This window comes from Lineus longissimus, chromosome 13, assembly GCF_910592395.1.
Source record: "Lineus longissimus chromosome 13, tnLinLong1.2, whole genome shotgun sequence".
Classification (NCBI taxonomy): domain Eukaryota; kingdom Metazoa; phylum Nemertea; class Pilidiophora; order Heteronemertea; family Lineidae; genus Lineus; species Lineus longissimus.
In genome coordinates, this window is record NC_088320.1 from 5138686 (window position 1) to 5158307 (window position 19622).

Sequence of the window (19622 nt, forward strand, 5' to 3'; positions counted from 1 at the left end):
TAAAAAAAGAGAAATTCACTCGATTTTCATTTTGACTGATTATAAAATTCCTTTCGACCTTCCTAATCAATTTGATTTTGTGAAAATGCACACAGTAAAAAAGGTTGTTGGTAGCCCTGGCCAGAGCTGTGATAGTAAAGAGCCCTTTATTCGGCGTTCAGATTGACACGGACGGTGGGCTTTCCAAAACGGCAGAGAGGCCTTATAAAGTAGGAAGAGGAAGACAAGACGAATTCGTCACAGTGTTATTAGAACAATTTATTGTGGTGAGAATGGCAATGTCTAGAGGAGCCTTGAGGAAGCAAAGAGAAAACTCACTTAAAGAGCCGCTGTGACCTAGTGGCTCTAACTCAAGGCTAGAGGTTAAAAAGTAACTGGCTCGACTTCCCCCACTCTCCTTCCCCTCGGCACGAAAGCAAGGTATCTTTGTCGAACCTGCCTTACTCCATCTGGTTGAAACGAATGGTAGTATAGAAACTGAACTGGAGACAACGTCACAACCTTGGCGATAGATCGAAACCATCTGGAGGCGTGGAAACGCTGCTTCCATCTGCAAAAATGTGATGTAACTATAACCTCTTGTCTGGCCTCGCAGCCATTATCAGAATCTTCTAAATGGAAAAAATTCATAAACATCATAACAATCAGTAAGGCTTTCGGTTAATCAGCAAGTAATCAGTTCAATAGAGTTTGATGATGTTTTATCTGGGTTTTTAAAAAATCTTTCTAACCTCCCTGCCACCGCTAACTACATCTTTACATGATGCGTTTGTTTTTAATTCTACTGTCTGCGCGCATATGGCGCAGTCTGAGAATATTTGGCAAGAGATCAGCAGCCCCCGGGTGCGCTCCTTCCCCGGGGAGTCATTCGTAGGATTTAGTATAACGCTGAATATGATAATCAATGTCGGAAAGAACATTCCGCTACACATCAAATATGCATTTTCTAATTCAACATGCCATACACGTACAATAGAACTTGCTATTGAGGACACCCTTGGGGCTGACATATAATGTCCTTGTTCGAAAGGTGTCCTGATAACAGAGGTCAATTTGAATGAAATTGACAGGTTGGGGGACCAAAACCAGTGCCCTTATTGGAGAGGGTATCCTTGATAGAGAGGTGTCCGCTAAGCGAGGTTCCACTGTACATACTAGTCTTTAAACGATTTTATTTAGTCTAATTTAATGAGCTTACTATATCATATTTTCGAGGATATGAGTAAACAACAAGAGAGAGAGAGAGCTGTTAGCAGAAGGAATATTGCGCGTGTCATCCTTCAGCATTGAAAATATATATTGTTTGTTCCGACTTGTAGGAAACGGCAATTCCTTGCTTATCCGGGTTCCTTAAGTTTTTGGGTCGGATTTTGGAATATCTTTGAATGGCGTACTATATGAGTTACTTACACATGCAGCCGTACAGAGGGGATTTATCTGCAATTATTGGGTAAGTTGTGTAAATTCAATATCATCTTATTCAATTGGATTAAAATCTACACCGCTAAGTATTTACCTCAAGTAAATCAAATAGCAAAATATTATAGGATATAGCTTAGACTCATAGAAAAAAGAATTTCGAGTTTTTTGAAAACCTTAAAAAGTTTTCCGGCAAATACAAATATGCAGACCCCGTAGTGGTTATTCAGAGTCTCCAAAACCTTTGGTGGAGGTTTTCATTTTGCTCAATAAAGTTCGAAGGGCCGATATTTGTGTTGACCGAAAAAAACTGAAATCTTTTTCGAAAACTTTAAACCTTTATTTCTAAGAAAGTACACAGGGTGCATCTCACCAAGTCAAATTTAAGTAAAACAGAATGATGTTCAGTTGTAAATCACCCTAATTCCTTTCACTTTTCGTCCCGGAGTTCTATACCGTGTCTTATGAAGAAAGTGATAAACTATCTTCAATTCTGGGTGGGAAATAGTATTCTCGCGCCAAGAGTTTCCCATCGATTGATGCATTGATACCTAGTGCCTTGCAACATACGCGTGCAGAGAATTAACCAGATGAAATGTGGAGTCAAAACAAACAAAGAACCAATGATCCGCTCTCGGGTAACATTCGAAGTGAAAATAGCCTCGAATTTATTTTCGTTATCGAGATGAAAGATTGAAGTGAAATAGCGCGGTTTTTGTGGTTTGGATGAATCATTGGCTTAATTGGCAAGGTGTGGATGGTCCGGCCAAGTTGATGCTGGGTCTTGGGCAAAAAACCGAGGTTATAGCGGGCGACGTGCGGTAGGCCACACTGCTTCATGATGAGGCTGCGGATCTACATACACGCCACTGTTCTATGTAATGTGGCATGTTCATTGTTTCGTGTTTTGACCTGTGAAGCGCCACACACAAAATGGACCTTGGTTGGCTCATTTGGACCTTGGTTGGCTCATTTGAAGTTCCTATTGTTGTACCAGGGAACTCGCTATGGACAGGATTCCTTTTTTGCTACTTGTCAACTGTTGTCCATTACACGCCCATGTCCAGCATTGTGCTCTAGTGGAACAGAGGATAACCGAGTAGTACGCTGGGAGGGGAAGAAGAAGAAGGCGAACGTACGGAACACTTTCATAGGAGGCACATTTAACCGTAGCAAAAAATATACAGTAGTTTGGTGTATGGCTTCAATCTGGGTTGCGCAAGATAAATATTTTATGGCATTTTTTTAACACAAACTAAAAATGTCCAAAAAATTCGTGGTTCAAATCGACGTGACTAATTGCAATTCTACATCGTGTAAACCGTAAAAAATTCTGACATTCCTTTGCTTAGACATCTATCGTGCCCGTACCATAGTGAACCTAACAAATGTCGATTGCTTGAGACTACTACAGGTATATAAAGAACGCGGCATCTCAGAATAACTGCAAAATCTATCTCAACGTTATCCTCGTTCTAAAGGTTTTAAAATTCGGCATAGAAACGCAATTTGCAATGCATAAGACTCCCTTGGGGCGAGCTCCTGTCGATTATTTCCCGACAAATCTTTCAGTTACGAAGATAACCGCATCATAACGGGAAAGGTCAAGTGAGTTGAAAAATACCGCCGCCCACATTGCAGATAATGTTCAACCTGCTGTAGCCGGGCGTAGTTCTTCTCTTAGTTTACCATCTTGTGTCAGGTTGGCTGGAGTGTGGCTTTGGAGGGATATTTGATTGCGTCTTGGCGGATTTCGGTGTTGGAAGTTAGACAACTAGGATTATAAGATGCCGCAAGGAGCACGTCCAAGAGGGTAAGATACTACTGTCTAGCTGGAGAGTAGTTCTCAAAATATAACCAGTTGGTAAAATGTTACTTCGGATATTTATTCATTTCGTTTACAGCCCCTTGAAGATAAAACCATTCGTACAGCTCTCAAAACACCTTTTGAAGCGGTACGAATTATCAAGACTTTGTCTTACAATCTTCAGACAAGCAAATCAGTTGTGTGATCGTCCAGTCACGAAAGAAAAAAAAGTACAGCGTTTTGCTGCGATGCTTTGGGAAATTAGACAGTTTGCCTACAAGGTATTTTCTAACAAATAGCTTTAAAAAAATTTTAATTGGCTGAAAAATTGTAATTATTAGAAGGCCAATACGTCACATCATCGCGCGCTGTCCATTGTTTGAACCAACCCGCCCATTGTCCGAGAGCTGATACCTCATTGTAATGCTCGGCTAGCTGTTCAGGGATTACGCTCACGGAACAATAGGCCCAATCTTTGAAGGACCTCAATTGTTCGAATTTGGTTCTTAGCGGCCTGCAAACATAATGTCGAAATACCAGGGTATGTGCAATATTAGTGCAACAATGCATTTTGCAATTGCTGCTGGAATGATATACAAATATTAAGTTGCGCGGCCGATTTGCTGTGAAATAGACGAAAGTGTTCTAAAGGGTATTTCTGAGTCAATCTCTCTTCAAAAATCAACTAGATCATTCACACTGAACCCGATTGCAGGGGCGTACATGAGTTAGCTTTCAGTCGAGGGGGGCGGCAAAATGACACTTTCTGAAATTTTTCGGCCAAAATCATGGTCAAAAGCACTTTTTTTGTGACTTCTGGTTTCATAGGTTTCATTATACAAGCTCTAAATCCGGGGAACGAAGTATTCCTAGTTGCCTATCTCGAGCAGTTAGGCCAATAAAGGTCTTTTATGGTCCTCTGAATACCAATTCCGACTCTGGCAGGTTCAGGCTTATGCTAGTCTATTGCAAACAACCAAGATATTGCCAATGCTTTTTTTAGATCATAAAGCATCAGTTCTTATCGTGACGGCGCTTCCACTATCACCACGTACAGGCTGTAAATGAGGCCACAGCTAGTTAAAATTGGAGAGAAAAACAGATTCTCGTCCTCGCCCTTCCAATTTTGGCCACCGCCGCTGCCTTGGAACTATTTTTGTTCTCTATTTCACATTTTGCCACAACTTCATTACGTTTTACATCAGAACACTTACATGAATGCGCAGCCCGTGCTCTAGTTAAAAAGCCGCCAAGACCCAAACACTAAACTCGATCCACCGCATTTTTAACATGACTTGATTCAAACCATACCGTGGAAGTTTTTCTGACAAATTTAGCGTAATGTCGAAGGAAGTCTGGTAAACTGCTTGAGAACATAGTTTCACCGGTTGAATAAAAAACGGACTGCGGTGTTGATATGCCTGGCGGTTGCCCTGTAGCAGTGTTCGAAAAAAAGGTTCTGTCAGGTACTCGATAGGTGGAAGCATGTCATCGTTCAGAATGTTAACCATTCTGCTGCTGGGAGATTCCGAATAATGAATCTCAGGCAAAGCAATTGTAATCTCCGCAAAGATTACCACAAACGCATTCCAAGATGCGAGTGATTTGTTTTGCAGCAAGAAAAATTCTATCCAGTGCAAGTCGATGGGCAACTGATATATTTCTCTGGTCCAGTCTTCTTCTTCTTCTCCTCCTCCTCCTCTTCCTTTCCATCCTTTTCCGGTTGTTGTTGTTGTTGTTGTTGTTGTTGTTGTTGTTGTCGTCGTCGTCGTCGTCGTCGTCGTTGTCGTCGTCGTCATCACCCTCCTCCACCTCCTCCACCAACGCCTCTACCTCCTCCCTCTTGTTCTTGTTCTCCTAACTTTAGCTTGTTTACTAGACTCTCCTAATTGGTTAACGCCTCATTAACTCTCTAATTACCGTAATCTGTATCAGATGGTAATAATCAATGTCATGTCATAACTCTAGAGAACGATTACAACAAATAGAGGCTATTAACGAAATTATACTTAGACGATAAGATGAGTTATTAATTTTTCTTCTTCCGCCCGTAACATAATGTGCAAATAATCTAACACAGCGGGTATATTTTGAGTTGCATAAAAAAGTATGACAGACAGGTGTAAAGTTTGGAAAATTACTTTTTGCCCGTTTTAGAGCAATTCGTCGATGATTCACCGTCAGTTACGTGCTTACCTGAAGAGGAAATGACCACACAAAAGAAACATACACAAGATTAGTTCATTTTGAGGGGCGTAAGGCCCGCATTTATTGTATTCATCCTATTGTACCCCTCCAACACTGTAATGGGAAGGCCTTGTTTCTATTGTGTTGCAAAGGTAAAACAATACCTCTACCCACTGTGCAAACACATGATTTGATTCTGCAAATACGCATCCTCTTTTCGATTCAAGCAACATCACATTCAATGGAAACTTGTCTACACGGTTGTTGAAAAATGGCCCACAGGCAACTCCTCCATCGATTTACAGTCCATTCTCAGTCAACAATGTACAAACATTCAATTTAGGGAAATGTCTAGTCGTGCGTTTAGGCGAGTACTTGCCATTATCAAAAAGTGAATGATGACCAAATCGTATAATACAAAACCCAAATGGCATTTTAGGTCACCAATAATGATTTTCTCGCTTTGATTTTTGACTAATATTTACCTCGATTCAATTTGTAAGCCCGGCAAGTAGCTTTAAAGCATAATGTGCCGTAATATTGGTTTGTATATCGGGGGTCATAGAAGGCTCACCACCGTTTGTGCGAAAGGCGGCCGTATCAAGCCATAGGTCTACCGCCATTCTCCAGAGCAGGCACAATATTCAAGCTTATTCTCTCTGCCGCCAGTATATCAGCTTCCATAATGTGACGCCCACGCACCTACAGCCTCGATTTCAGAGAATGTAGCCATGATGAATACAGGTAAACTGGTTACCTGGCAACGAGATGCAGTCTCGCCTGGCTCAAGTGTTCAATTAGTTTTAGTCTCGAAATACAACTAGCATTCTCTACTGCATGTCGTATACCGACGAAATTTTCTGTCACCTAGCTCAAGGATTAATGGTTGAATTAGTCTCGAAGCAAACCCATTAATCTCTGATAAATGACAGAAAATCATGTAATCATAACACAACACGAATAAATATGAACATGTGTTCGAGACTAATATTGATAGCTCCAATATCCAGATATCGCAGACCAGCTTCGGGCCGTGCGCAAAGATCTCGTCCAGGCAGACTTGAATTGCAGTTTGCGCGCCGTGTGCAAAGCGATTCACCTGTCAAAGTCAGGTAGTATGTTGGTATTTCGGTGCGGTTTACTGAAGGGAAAGGTCGGAGTCAGCTGACGGGATTTATCAGCAAGGAAAAAACCTTTAGCGTAGAGATGGCTGACAGCGGGTAAGTCAAACCCGTTTGCGTTCGTTCAGCCTTGCGTCAGTGCCAGTGGTCTTCAGCTACAACTGATGGTCCATTTTGGCGAATAGCTTCAGTGTTGATCATTTGAGGGCTGTTTTATGTCTGCATTTGGTAGTATGAAATGCAAACAGTCATTTGCTGATAGTAGTGTTTATTGTATATGCATTTAGATATTTGTTGGTTGCTAATAGTTTTCTTCTAGACATCGTGCAATATATGAAAAAAAACTCTGCATACTAGTATTTGCATTCAAAAATAGAAATCACTTTAGGCGTGCACACCTGATGCTGATGTGAGATAAAAAATGAAATGCATGTACTGTATTATAACCTATATAAGGCCAGACGATTTTCAGTCACCAAACGGCGACACCTATAACACGTCAGATTGGTCTCGATCAAGTCCTATTGCTTGGTCATCGCCATGCAGGGCAACGACGAAGTGAAAGGAGAGTACTTTTACCACAGGTACCCGTCACTTTGTCCAACCCCGACCCGCGGTGCGTCAGTGCGTCTTACCACTGAGATATCAATTTAACTATTCAAAAGAGAAATTCCTCTGCGATATTCACTGGCAGAATTCAATTAGGGTAACACTAGGCGTAGTCTATCTAACTATGTCGTGCGATTGTGGGGCGATAGAGAGTCGATCATTGGATGTAATTTTTTTGTTTACTCAAACCGAAGACGATATACGACGTCCCCGAAAGAACTCTGAATGGTGTTTGCAAAATTGTGCATGTATTAGTTTGCGCCTAGGTTTCCGAAATGATATGGTAGAAACTAGATTGCTCTACGGACGGATTACTCCTAGCAGAGTGATAAGGACATGATTGTCCTCAGCGATGACAACTGGTATTGGAAATGAAGCCTTCGACATGAATCGCTTGAGTTATAAACCTTGCCTCGACAACACACTTCATTTTGACCTTGTGACTTGCATCTAGACAAACGAGGCCGATAATCACTTGAGAAATGTTAAGGACATTAAACATATAAATTTGTATTCGATTTAAGAGGCCCTTGGTGATTATCATGACAATCTGCCGGCAAGGCCTATGGGACTAATGCCGCTAAGTACTTGTGAAAATTTCACAGTCAGTGCACGAAGTCCAAACATTGAAATTTCATTTTAAAGGTCAATTGCGATTTTTCTACTGGTGTAAATCAACTGAAAGTTTAGTTTGTTATCATATAGTGTCCTGCAATCACAATCATTCCTTCACGTAAGTCAAGCGTCCCAGGCCTGGCGCTTATGACAAATGAACCGATTCGGCAACGATACCCGCGACCAATGCAGAGCATACTTCTGCAAGGCTAAAAAGCAACTTTTTGGCCTTATGAAAGTGAATACAGAGTAAATATATATCTTATTATAGAGCCAATAGATATTTTGTCACCTCACACGCCAAAAGGTGACAGTAGATTGAAACCAATGCTACAATGCAGATAATCAATCGACCATTCAACCATTCAATCAACCAGTTTATATGTTAAACACGTCTTAAATACTTCCCTGGGACGATAAAACGTGCCTTGCATGCTGATATTTATTGCACTGGATGCGTAATAAATTTTCATATTTGTGCGAGCTTTGGGTTGAAAAGCGCAGGTGTTTTAGGCCTACTTTTTACAAATCTAGACAAATTGGCCCATTTGGTTAAGGCCTGCCGCAATAAACCATATCCCTGTCTACGACTTTTTGGTATCAACAAAGGCGAAGGTTAGTTATAGCCGCCAGCTGACAAATTGCGTTCTCGCCGGGCGCTCGTCAGATAGGAGTTTGGGAGTAAAGAGTGTCTCTAAAGCCAAAAGCTGGCTGGCCCTTTCATTAGGGGTGACACTATAATAAACGAACTTTACTTTACAATAAACATATACACTGCGAAATCCTTTTTAAAAAGCCTATGACATGCATGCAAATATTATGCATAATCACGACCTCTTCGAAAAGATTTTAAAAATATATCACGTTAGACATATTGGTCACAATATCGGCGCATAGGGTGTTATGAATAAAGACTAGCTAATGAGAGCTAGCTAGAGATCAGCTATATGCTATTAATCTCCCGATTTCAATGAGATTTCAAGTGGAATTGCAATGCGTTCATGATACTAGAATAATCAAATTTCTTTTGCGTTGTGAAGTTACCGTCCCTGGTCGGTTAACAGCTGGCGTAGGAAAACGACACAATACAATATTATACACTAATTGCATAGAGCTGCAGTGGCCTGGGACTCTGGATCGATTTAGATGACTATACACTTTATAGAGTAAAGGTCTACATTAGTGTATGTTCGAGGACGATTATGGAGCCATAATGCTCATAGAGAGAAATATTCATCCCTCGATGTTGTTGAAACGAAACAGAAGCGGTATACATCATGTTCATGCCTATGGTTGCAACAAATATTGGGCTATTCGATTTGTTGTCACAAATTGCCCACGTATATGCATAATACATGTGTTCAGACAGTCAATATTCCAAAATGATTTCTAAACCGTGAGCGGTGTATCTGTAGAATTCAACTACATTTGTGTATGTTCATGGACACCCCATATAAAATATGCAAATCAAAATCAATGATCAGCTATGTTTGAAAAGCCCTATAACAGCTTTTATGTTAAGAGGACAGCAGCAACTACGATTTTGATAGCTACATGTAAAAAATATTGGGCGATTTATAAAGTAGAAGAAAACCGGAGAGCCCGGAAGAAACCAACGCTGCCAAAGAGAGTCGACATCTTACGACATCTTGACAGCTTTAATATTGTCCTCGTCTTTGAAGAAGCACCTTGTAGTTTATTACCTGATAAATAAATAATGCATTATATGTTTTCATATCAACACTAAACGTATTGTTACATCCGACTAAACCCCTATTACAAACTAAATAACACAATGCATGTGTAACCACATTATTTTTCTTCATACCGTGAAACTTATCTGTGAATGTTATCTTTGAAATCTGATGTGTCTGGAGGAACCTACCAGATAGCAGGCAATCATTGAGATGTTTGCCCATGGACGCCCATCTGTAGTGGCAGCAAATGTAAAGGTACAAGTAGAGAAGAAGCGCCAATAGCTGATAATATTCCTACAAAGCGATAACGGTGGTGGTATATTATCTTGGACTGTACGAACCCACCCACCTGTAACCCTCAAACAATCTCATATACTTTGCGAGAAGCATTCTATTTTCTCAGTGCAATTTGCGCATGCCTTGCTTGTAGGTATACGAATGCTAGATATGCCTTCTGCATTTTCTTGGTGTTCCATTCACGAGATAATATTACTGAGGATAAAAGTCATAATCGGCATCCTGAACGAGCATTTCAAACTTAAGTGACTTTGGATCTAATAATTTCACGATGTCCCCCTACTGCACATGGCTACTGCACATGGCCATTATCACAGTTCCTGAAAAATTGTATTGAGGTCCTGGACCCGGTTTACAAAAACATTTGGCATTAATTTAACTGGGCGTGATCTCTTTCAATTAAGCCTTTAGAGTTACCGCTAAGATAACTTATCGCCAACGTTAGTGACAAAACTTATTTTGAACAAATGGACCCTAGACGTGGGTGTAACCAATCAAAGGCTTGGAACAGAAGTCTATATCATAAAGTTTAATGTTAGAGGGAATGCAATCAAGAAGCGAATGCAACCGGAGAGCTTGATTATTTAAGATGTATGATGCCACATAATCTAAGATACCACTCATCTCTCCCATGATGTTGTGATATATGTCAGTAACGCATCTGGGGCACACAGGTACTTAGTAGGCAACAGTTGGGTGTAATGTCGGAAAAATGCTCTTGGCACGTGGAAGCAAATGGTTCATAATTCCACTAACCTATCGTGACTCAGGCAAGAATAAGCTACGATGCTGGCATTCCTCTGCTTCTACAGAGACGAGCGACATTCTCGGCGGTCCATTTCATATGTTCAAAGGACCGGAGTCGCTGTGGTTTAGTGCTAGGACTCATCAGAACTAGTGGTTAAAGCGGGGGCCCTGATTCCATCCCCACAGTTTGGCGTGAGACTGTGGGCAGGTCTCCCTGCCTTGCCTTACTCCATCAGGTGTGATAATGGGTACACTCTGGTCCGAAATGCGCTGATCGAGCAGCTCATCTGATGTCTACTAAAAGGTTTTAGGATAGATCAAGGCCCGGTTGTGCAAAAGCACATACATTCTCTCAGTTATCTCTAACGGTTACGTTAGGTATCATGAATAACTCAGAAACGTTAGCGCTTTCAGTTAATCCCCTTAAATTATTTTTAGACTCGGCGTCTTTGTTAAATCTTAACGTGTTTTTGAACAACTTATCAACGGGTTAAAATGTAAAGTCGAATGATAATATGTACCGTACATGTAGTTGATATCTGACTATATACCCAAGACTTTAATTCAACTTTAACTAATTAAAGGTTCTCGGGCATGGTTCATTACATATCTATCAGAAAAAGGAAATTGCCAACTTAAAGTCGCTCGAAGCGAAAACGAGTGCACATACTTCTGGTACAAGGCAGAAGAACGTGGTATCTACCGTTTTGAAGTGAAGACACGTGTGTACAACCTTCAAATCTGTCCCTCTAGGCTTGGCCTATGTTCCGCTAGTGCACCAGGCATTCCTCTTGAAATTAGTATACTTTTTCTGTGCTTATGATCGCATTCAACACGCTTAAGGTGCATCGAGAAGATAGTTAGCCAAAGCAGTCAATAACCTCAATTCTTTTTACTACACATACCACAGGTAAAGAGGGTTTTGGGTTACGACTGTTGTTGGTGTGGTTATCGCCATCGACTGATACGTTTCATCTGCAGACACTTGCTTGAAATGGAGAAAGAAGAATGGAAAATGGATAAAAGTTAAATCAAGTTCGTTTTCATTGTTGCATGGTGCACTCACTGGCACGAAGCAACTTCGTTATACTGTTATCCAACTCTGAAATACAAATAAAATAGCTTTTCTTAATGATCACCTTTCAAATTTCGACACAGCGGTAAAATTGCCCGTATCCATTCCTGACCACACTTTTCAAGAACAGGTGTCGCGATATTGGCAGATAACCGGTCATTGATAAGTGTGCGTCTTTAAAAGACGAACGAGATAAAAGACGGCAGCCTCCCCTCCTCACCCACGAGTAGTCTGTCTCTCTCTTCAGCCTTTGATATCATTTTGTACACGAATTGTTGTCCTTGGAGCACCCATGATCTATGAGTCACACTTAAAGCCATAAGGTTATGATGAGCTCCGAAAGCTACTTTAGACGAAAGAGATCGTTAGAAGAGTAACTTGTAGATGAACCACCTGTAGATAAAACGCCCACACTAACAAATACATACTCTTGCAACAAAACCAGTTCCGCTTCAGGAGCAGTGGAGAAAAATCGTATCGTTCGATATTTATTTAGGCATGTCTAGAAGAAAGTAGTGCACGGCTATGGTTTCTGTTTAAATATACTCCGTTGAGGACTGCTTACGTGGTATATGAATCAACGCTGTAGTTGGCAGACGCTTGAACAAAAATTTCGAGATTAGGTATGAAGGAATTGGTTCATTGGCCAGGAGTTGTTATTCAATCTCATGCGTTACCGATTACGAAGTTCGAACAGTTGTTCCATCATCTGCTGGCCTAGGCGATGATTTGCTGCCCTCAAATAAGTACTTCTTCACACTCTAGGTACCAATTAGATGATGAGTATGACCGATATACTACTGAGGTTGTAAAGCCTCTATCCGCTTTCAATTCACTCTCTACTAAGCCATACATCTACTTGAGATGATGTTTTCCCAAAGGTGTTCCGTTTTCATTTTCTTTCCTTTGTATACCCTGAGCATTGATGTGCAGAAGTTTGCACAAAAAGAGTTGGTCTTCTCTGCAGAAATGTTGATGTCCTGTGGTTCGAACATGGCCACTACAAGTTTCTTGTCTGAAGAATTTTACCAGCTGAGGAGTTTTAATTGCCACCTTTATTGGCCACCTTCTTGCGGTTCAGGCGTGAATCAATCATTTATAAGTTCATCACGCATCAGGTTTTGCCGTCTCGACCGTACAATTATGTGCACTTGCCTTGTAAAATGCAATGTTGGTTTCGGAAAATTTGGCCTGAGATAGACCTACATTCAAGTGCCTTTATCACCTTCGAAGCACCACTTCAGGTAGACATCGTCTCTCTTTAGAAGCTCGATTAAGCGATATTCACCGTGAAGCAGATTGCGAGGATTTTATCCGGCTTGGTGGTTGGGCTGCTCCTGGCCCCACGCCGCCATAAGCTATGGCCAACATCCACATCAAGAGTGGAGAGCTATTTCACTCTGGCGCGCCATGGACATCAAAAATGAGCCACTGCCGCCGCCACCGCCGCCGCCAAGCACCCGTAGTGGAAATAAAAGAAAAGTAAAAAAGAATTTATCTTTGGTGGCTCTGCCCGATCTGATCACGAAGCGTTCCACCTTGGTCGTATAGCTAGCCGAAGTCTCATTGTCCCCGATACTTTGGTAAACAACTGTACATATTGTTGCGAGTTTTGGTATGTGTCAGACTTATCTTGATGTATGAGAGCTGAACACGAAAATGGTAAATTATCGGTTACAGCAACGGATAGCAGCCTAAAGAGCCGCAAATTGCAATGGAAAGTGCAATCACTTCGTCTGGCCGCACTTACACTCACTAGACTAGGCCTAAAGGCTTGCACTGCTGTAACGCTGTTGAGTTTTTCCGTTTCTGAATGCTTCCCATCATTGATGGAAAACGATGGAAGGCAGATGGCACGTTTATCTATGCATCTCCCATGAAAAAAGGCCCCTACTCTAGGACAGATTCAGATACTGTCCAATAGAGACTCGAGACATTTAATTCATCAAAGAGTAAAAGTGCATAAATAATAGAATCCTGTACCTCGATATTTTATCCCATGACATTTATAACTATCACACCGGCAAGCAAACGATATGAGAGCTAGGAAGAAAGCTATGATGATGGGCAGCTTTTTATCATAGGGGCCCCCACTAAGACCCCATTTATCCCATTTGGGACAACACTCTCCTTGTCGATATAGCAAATCTATTTTCACGACTTGTACCAACTTGACCAACTCCGTCCATGTCGGACGGAGGGCGTGGGGTTTCCAGCAGAAAATGGATCAGAGTGTCCTTTTAGTCAGGTATTACAAAGGACCACTTAAAACATGAAAGACTCAAACCATTGACATTCGTTTTCTAGAACGGAAAGACCTGGACCAAATATTTATCCATTTTGATTTATGGGCCAAGGTGATATTGGCTTAATATCAATCATTGTGTTTTTGAATATCAGTGCACTTGACCACTTGAGTGAATGCGAAAGTTGCTTTTGCCCCTATTTGATGTGAGTTGGCCTGGTCATCGAAAACAATCAAGCGTTATCTCGACTCTCTCGAATGCAAACCAGGAATATCAATCGTCCCGTTCGTGATCAGATCAAGACCCGACCCTTGTGAAATGAGAAGGCAGTTATCTTGACCTGGTTGCAGGAGTGTTACTAGTATTAACAATGTTCGCACTGCCTCCTTACTAATCCAAGAATTCTTATACAGTTGATTCTAGCAAGAATGAATAAAGACTACTCTTTGTTAAATCTTAATACTAGCTGGTATCAGGTATTTTGTGAAGATGTTGACAACAGAGATACCCAGAGTCCTGTAGAGAAGTGTAGGATCTCTCCTTTTCAATCGTGGCAGTTCCACTGGCACACCACCACAAGAAAGACACCCTTCACCATTCCAAACGGTGTAGGAAGTCGATAATGCTATCAGGATTCCTGCCCCTGCAAGGGTCTTAATCTACCACCACCTTGATGATGAGCTGTCACAGAGCGTTGAACCATCGGTCACTGTCGGCTGTGGGTTTAGCCTTATTAAAGGCTGAAAAGGTAGAAAATAGGTTAACATCTTTTATTATGAAAAAGTGAAAAGCTTCAAACGAGTACGAAATGAGTTATAGTGTGGGTCAGGAACGTTTGGTGTGTCAGGTGGTTATGCTGTTATTTATGTATGCGCTTATGAGTTCGTTTATCGTGACTTGAGTATTTGTGGCAGTTTTTCGTGTCAACAGTAGCTCATTCAAAAAAAATTTACATTGTTCTACCTGTGCTTTAAATTTTTTTTAATAATCAACACTTCAGTGTATTTACTCAATATTTGATGTCAGCTAGGTAAATAAATTGAAGCAGGTTCTCCCTCAAAACTTTTCGAATAAAAGTAAAATGTACCATGGCAATCATGAGACATTTGAAGAGCGCTTGACACCAAAAAGAACTATGTCAGTGTATTATAATCATGAAGTAATAAAGACTAAGAAATTTGGAAGTTCAGAAATGCAAAATACTTGTCTTTTCCAAAAGCGCGGCCAATTTTTTTTCGGAGCTCTGATGATAATTGTGACCAAGCATTAATTCAGTAAGACCAAGGGTCGCACCACTAAAGAAGACTGTGACTAGATGTGGAGGTCTGATAATGGGTTGATAGTATTGCTTACATTGTTCACAGTTTGATTTTCCGATATCATATTCATTCCTAAAATTACATCGTCAAAGATCCGTAGTATCATAGACATACTGTGTGGATGGACAAAGAGTTTTTGCTTTATCACTGCTCCATTCCAATAGCGGCGTTGCCATGGATCATTCATGTTATCAATTTTGATGGTAAGCATTTGCGCTCAATTGGCGAGATCAATACTCGTGCAAAGTCTAATGGTAAATTGGTGTAGTAAGAGAACCGCGTTTAGTGGAGTAGAAAAGCACAGCTGGGTCATTACTAACCCATTGATGAAGCCAGTCAGGTGGGCTTGATCGAGTCGCGAGTACTCTATATTCTATGATTGGATCCGTTGGAGAGATCGACCCAGTTCTATGCACGCTCACTGTAGGCGAGAATCACCCATACATTCATACGTCTATTGGTGTCGGTATTCCCTTAGAGTAGGCTCGTTCCTCTAAGGTATTCCTCATCATCAGCTGTTACCGGCCAATGCAAACAAGGCTGAAAAAGAATATCATCAAGTAATACCTGGTGCACCTGATGGGTGAGATGAGCGAAAAACCTGCTATCATTCCCGGACACAGCGGCAGCAGCTACAATGAAAAAGCAGAGAAGCTAGCAAGGGAGGTCGGTGTCTCCGGACAGAACCGCTGAAGCTGTGATGAAAGAGAGATAAATGTGGGAAGGAGAGTGAAAGAGCCAAGCAGGGCGAGTCTGGTTCCATGGAACGATTGAAACTGACCAACCAGCTGGAATTCGTAGCAATCTCAAAACGGGCTTTGAAACACAGACACGTGAAAATAAGACCTCACCAGATAGCCCCACAGACCGCCCTCCTCCATCGAATGACAAACACACAACCGCTGACATGGCTGACACCAGACATGGTTTGAGGCGCTGCATTGAGTGTGGGAGACCATGAACAACTGCAAAGATCAACATCCTTCTGTGGTGACCAAGTCTGTATAATGGTTGACCACATTTCAAGTTCTGGCCAAAGTGGCGGTACCTAGTGTCAACCGTTAACACAACGGCAACACTTCCACCGAAGGTATGTGGAGTGCACATGTAGATCATGTGGTCACTTAGTGTACATTCTACCTCGACGAGAGTACTGACAAGCTGATAAACTAACATTCCACATTGTTCTACCTTGTGGGTTTCTTGGTGGTTTACACTACAGTCTGCACGTTTTTCCGAGTCATTCATCAGACGGATTTACCTCCTCGCATACATCACGTTTCTTGTACGTTACGTTCGTACCTGCATGCATACAGCTGCAATCCTTTCGTTCATTTTAGCTTCACAGACTTTAACAAAAACTGTCATGGCGTAAAATGTAATTATTTTTACAAAACAACGTTAACTTGGTGATATTTCACACGTGCAGTCCCAGGTGCTGAATTTTTTATCTCCTCAGCGGGGAATTACAAATGACGACACATTGAATGCTCGCAAATGGCAGTCAATACCTACTCCCATGAAAGCTGTTTCCAGAGGTCGATGTTATCGATATTCTCAGCAACAATTTTTTCTCGTCACTAATGCATTGCTTTTCAACATATTTTTCAGAGCGAAAATATGCGGACACTGCGAGAAGCCCATTACGTGAGTATTAATTTTGTATGAACATGAGGAGAATTATCTTTGAAGGTCTTCTCCGTTCGTTTATAAATCGAAAATTGAATCTTAATTGAGAAAAAAATTGTGTGAATGCATACTGAATATTAATTCAAGAGATGCCGCTGTCTATATAAGAATACTATGAATACCAAATTTCAGCAAATTTACGTGCCCAGTCACTGCACTGCATGTTTAACCAATCGGATTTCAGTGGGAAGTACATCACGGCCATGGACAAGTTGTGGTGCGAGAACCACTTCGTTTGCAAGGGCTGTGAGAAGAAGATTGAGGGGACATTCTACCCCAAGGGCGAGGGCGAAGACAAGAAGCCTTATTGCAAGAAGTGCGCCGGGATCACGGACGAAAATGACCCAAGCAAGGGAAACTGCTCGTCCTGTAACAAGGCACTTGCTGGGGTAGGTTGAATAATGAATGAAGCAAGCCAACAACTTCAAAATGATAGGGATTTTTTCTGCACAACTTTGACATTGTTTCAAGTTAACTACGAACTATTGCATAATACATTTATTAGGTAAATCTATAGTCGTTCATTTCATAATCGGTGCAAAACGATTGTATCTCACTGCTTATTGAAGAATATACATTTTTGGAACCCTCGATTAGTAAACTCCGTGTTGAAACTCAACATTTATATGTCTAACATGTATATCGATTTAGAGCGTGTTGACTGCGATGGGGAAGAAATTCCACAAGGACTGCTTTATTTGCCATGAGTGCAAGCTCTCCCTGCAAGGCCAGCAGTTTTACGAAAAGAATGGCAAACCTTATTGCCAGAAGGGTACGTATTGGCATTACAATTATTTTCTGTGGGTCAGAACTAGTTTCGTACCTGTACGTGAAGTTTAAAACAGCAGGATGTTGATGTGTAGACATTGCCCACACTTTAAAGAGTTTTTATTGGTCAACATAGCAAAGACTCCTATGATACTTAATACTGGTCCTAATGGGAAGGTCGTTGTACTGGGTGATACAAAAATAATTTCTGTCATAGTTTCTGTCGTCAAATGCAGGACTGTCACTTTTTCAGACTATGAAAACCTGCGAGGCGCCACCTGCGCAAAGTGCAACAAGGTGATAGCTGCAACCGAGAAGGTCCTGCAAGCCATGGACAGGGATTGGCACAGCGACTGCTTCAAATGCTGCGTAAGTACACAATTTCGGATGACGTCATCACAGTACGTATTTACACAATAGTTCGTGACGTATAAGTATTTATGTTTGAATCGCGGTTGGGCAGTACCTTAACCAAAAGCTGCGTGGGAGGGGCTTGCATCACTTTAATCTGGTTGATAGCTTCGGTCTTTTCATATGGCCGCTTGAGATTCGGATATATCGCTATGCCTTAACCATCTGATCGCCAAGTAAGAAAATTAAAGTTTAGGGACGAAGCATATAGCCCTAAAAGCTTTCTATAGCTTTGGATGTGTGTAAAATATCTAAACAACGTCTCCTGCGAGAAATAGTGTGTAGCTCCGTGACTTCCTGGCTTCTATTCGAAAATCGTCACATTCTATTTTTAGAAATGTGGCGGAGATGTAGGCTCATCCTTCTACGTGAAGAACAACCTGCCCTGCTGTGAAAAGTGCAAGTAAATGTCGCAATAGGGAGCCTCTGTCGGGGAGAAGCCCAGCACTGGAACGAATACTCGGATAGAAAAAGGACAATAAATGTCAAATATCAAGCATTTCTATTGAAGTCAGGATTTTCATAGATTTACATGGAGGGGTAACGCAAATATCTGTGTGAAGCCATTAATTCGACTGTTGCTACATCAGTCTTCGACTACAATTGAAACCAGCGGCATAACAACCCCACTATGAACCAAATCGCAAATATTTATGCTTCTCCAAAAGATAAGGCTTTTGTAATTTCTGACACTCCCCGACAGAAAATATATATTACATGCTTGTATAGTTATCCATGGAAATTATATATAAATTTTGTTTCACGATTAATTTGTAAGAAGAACCACGCTATAATTCATAACATTTAGAGACACCCGAAGGGAGTGAAATGTACTTTCTTACTGCATCAGTAATAGCAAGTATGGCTCAGAAAACCTTGGTAACAGAAATATTTATTCCAACCATCATCCTAAATATCAACATCAGATGCTTTGCTGCTGATAAAAGAATGATAACGCATTGTCAAACTATTCTGTCAACATAGATGCCGTGAACTAATTCCATCCAACAGAGGACCATCGCAGAACGATTCAGATGCGACGCCATATCCGTTTCACATCCGGGTGGCCATCTCGCCGCCATCTTGATACGCAACATGTTGTAGATTAGGTAAAGCTGCACTGTATGCGTGAATGACGGTGAACCACATCCTCTTACATTATGACGTAGTATCGTTCCTAAAATACACACTACACATTGTATGTGAGTCGTATATTTACGAAACGATTCAAAATCTTGCTGTGAGATTTTTGACAAACCTTTACGAGATACAGTCTGGATTAGCTTAATTCTCATGTAGCTTCTAAAATTTATTGCCTGATAAACTATCAAGGAACGTGATAACCACAGAAATGTCGTAAACCAACAGCTTAAAAAACGTAGAAAATAATGAATTAGTAGATGTCATTTTTATATCAAACTGAAGTTCTTTTATGAGAACTAAATGTACTCATGATCATCCAATAAAGTACCACTGGTACAAGCTGGAGTGTTGTTGGTTTCAATTCCGACCGCTAGGAGGTGACGTTCATGGACTCTCTGGGGATATCGGTACTGGGGTGTAATTAGCATAGATTGGCGATAGGTAAAAGAGACACCTAGTGATCACAGAGGGC

The 19622-nt window shown here is 41.2% G+C and overlaps 1 protein-coding gene across 2 annotated transcripts; it reads left to right on the forward strand.

The window, feature by feature from the left end:
- Positions 1–3097: 3097 nt before the first annotated feature.
- LOC135497756 (paxillin-B-like) lies at positions 3098–19489 on the forward strand. 2 transcript variants are annotated; one of them, XM_064787606.1, is made up of 6 exons: positions 3098–3232; positions 16751–16786; positions 17013–17217; positions 17480–17600; positions 17850–17965; positions 18343–19489. In XM_064787606.1, the coding sequence occupies exons 1-6, from the start codon at positions 3207–3209 to the stop codon at positions 18412–18414; spliced, it is 576 nt and encodes a 191-aa protein (XP_064643676.1). In that variant the 5' UTR covers positions 3098–3206; the 3' UTR covers positions 18415–19489. The 2 variants fall into 2 exon arrangements, with proteins under 2 accessions (XP_064643676.1, XP_064643677.1); XM_064787607.1 differs by lacking the exon at positions 3098–3232 and adding an exon at positions 6505–6633.
- The last annotated feature ends 133 nt before the right edge of the window (positions 19490–19622 follow it).